General features: G+C 55.4%; 1 protein-coding gene across 1 annotated transcript in view; it reads right to left on the bottom strand.

The window, feature by feature from the left end:
- The window catches only part of POMC (proopiomelanocortin), a 1,385-nt gene extending 561 nt beyond the window's left edge, over nt 1–824 (bottom strand). The window contains exons 1-2 of the mRNA XM_010179294.1: nt 696–824; nt 9–71 (exon numbers count right to left, since the gene is read on the bottom strand). Coding sequence (XP_010177596.1) covers nt 9–71; nt 696–824 — 192 coding nt within the window. The remainder of the gene's footprint in view (nt 1–8; nt 72–695) is intronic.
- Nucleotides 825–2,175: the final 1,351 nt, after the last annotated feature.

The following is a 2,175-nucleotide window of genomic DNA, read 5'->3' as shown; positions in this document are numbered from 1 at the left end:
TGGAGGTGTCCGTTCCCGGGGTAGACGGGGGCTTCGGCCGAAAGCTCGGCTCTGCACGCTGCGGCGCACGCCTGGATGGGGTGGGGAGATGTTTGGGAAGGGTCAATCGCTACCTCCATGCCATCACCACCCCCCTCTGTGAAGCTGGTACCCAAATCTCTGCTTCATCCCATGCAGGAGGGATGCCACAAGCTCAAACATTGATTTTAGCATCATCATGAGCCCATCTAAACCCATGGGTCATGAGGCCTGAAGCATCAATGACCTGAAAGGAGGGGATGGCATTGGTATCTTCTTCCAAGGAGCAAGCAATGGGACGAGAGGAAACGGCCTGAGGTTGTGGCAGGGGAGGGTGAGGTTGGATGTGAGGGGAAATTTCTTCATGGAAAGGGTTCTGAGGGACTGGCAGGGGCTGCCCAGGGCAGTGGTGAGTCCCCATCCCTGGAGGGGTCAATGTTGCACCTGGGGACGTGGTTTGGTGGCCATGGTGGGGTTAGGTTGAGGTTGGACTGGATGATCTGAGAGGTCTCTTCCAACCTTAATGACTCTGTGATGGTATCACCCCACATCGATGAGGGTGACCCCATGGTATCACCATCCCCATCACCTCCTCCCCATTCCACCACGCTGGTCCCTATGTGGGCGGGATCAGACACCAAAGCCACCATTGGGTGACCCCCTATCCCCACACTTACCGAAACACCGGCCTCGCTGGCCAGGTCCTGGCATTTGCCGCTGTCCCAGCATGGGCCGCTGGCGCCGCAGGGGGACCAGAGCAGCAGCCCCAGCACCACGGGGAGGCTGCCCCAAAGCACGCACCTCATCCTGGCCAGGAGTGGGGGGACAGGGTGATGGGAGGGGTGCAGACCCAGAAACTGTGCAGGAGCTATAGAAAAATAAAAGAAAGAAAGATTAAACTATCTTTTTTTTTTACCCTCAGGTAATTCTTTTAATGTTTTCTTTGTGTCCGCCTTATGGGGAAACTGAGGCACGGAAAAGGGAAGGCAACAGGTGAAGCTGCCTCCCTGCCTGCACCCCCATTGGTCCTGCTTGGCTGCTCCAAAAAATGGGCAACATTTCCTCCCTCCTCCCTCTTTCTTTTGCCTCCTGAACTGAAATGCATCCCTCTGGAGCCCAGGTCTTTTGTCACCGCTACTGCAGGCAGCGGTGACAAATTTGAGGCTACAAAGAATATAAAATTAGGATTAGAAGAGTAAGACCTGGATGGTTTACAATAAATAATATTGAAGGCGGTTGCTTGGCTTTTGGGAAGGGTTATGAGAATTGCAGGTGGTGTTCGGGATATGACATGACATGGGGATGGCCAAAATTAACCCAAATTCTGCCCCAAACACATGGGTGCTGCTGTGCCCTCAAGGATGAGGTTGGGGTTGGGTCCTGGACACCCATGGGACCTGGGTTCAGGGTCCCTAGGGACGCCCGGGTCCCTTTGCAAACCCCAACTCTTCCCCAAAAAAATCTGTGTCTCACCTGTGGGAGGAAAACCCCATCCAACATCGAAAGAAAACAGAAGAAAAACCCCCTCATTTTGACCCAAAAATGAGCTGACCACCACCCTCTGGTGTCAGAGCCACCAGGTCGAGCCTGGAGGGAGGGGGAATTTCCTTGGGAAATTAATGGAGGAAGGGAGGGCAATTAATGGAGGGAGGGCAATTAACGGAGGAAAGATTAAACTATCAGGGAGGGAGGGCAACTAAGGGAGGGAGGGCAATTAACAGAAGGAGGGCAATTAACGGAGGAAGGGAGGGCAATTAACAAGGAGAGGGAGGGAAATTAAGGGAGGGAAAGCAATTAACGGAGGGAGGGAGGACAATTAACGGAGGGAGGGAGGACAATTAACGGAGGGAGGGAGGACAATTAACGGAGGGAGGGAGGGAAGGGGGGCTTAGTTGCCCACCCCTCGCTGCGAAACCCCTGCCCACCCATCACAGCGCACCCCCCTCCGCAGCCACCCATCCCCACCACCCACCCAGCCCAAATTTTTTTCCAAAGTTTCTTTACCCTCCCCAGACCCCAAAATGCACCGGAGGGGTGGACCCAGAGGGCCGGATGGTTGTTTTTTAGGGGAGCTTACCTGTGTCCGGGGTGGGAGCCCGACTCCCACCGTCCCCCTCTCCCGCACGCTCCCGGAGAGCGTCTGCGGCTCCGCCCCCT

This window comes from Mesitornis unicolor, unplaced genomic scaffold (assembly GCF_000695765.1).
Source record: "Mesitornis unicolor isolate BGI_N332 unplaced genomic scaffold, ASM69576v1 scaffold32322, whole genome shotgun sequence".
Taxonomy (NCBI): domain Eukaryota; kingdom Metazoa; phylum Chordata; class Aves; order Mesitornithiformes; family Mesitornithidae; genus Mesitornis; species Mesitornis unicolor.
This window is presented reverse-complemented; position numbering and strand designations above follow the sequence as displayed.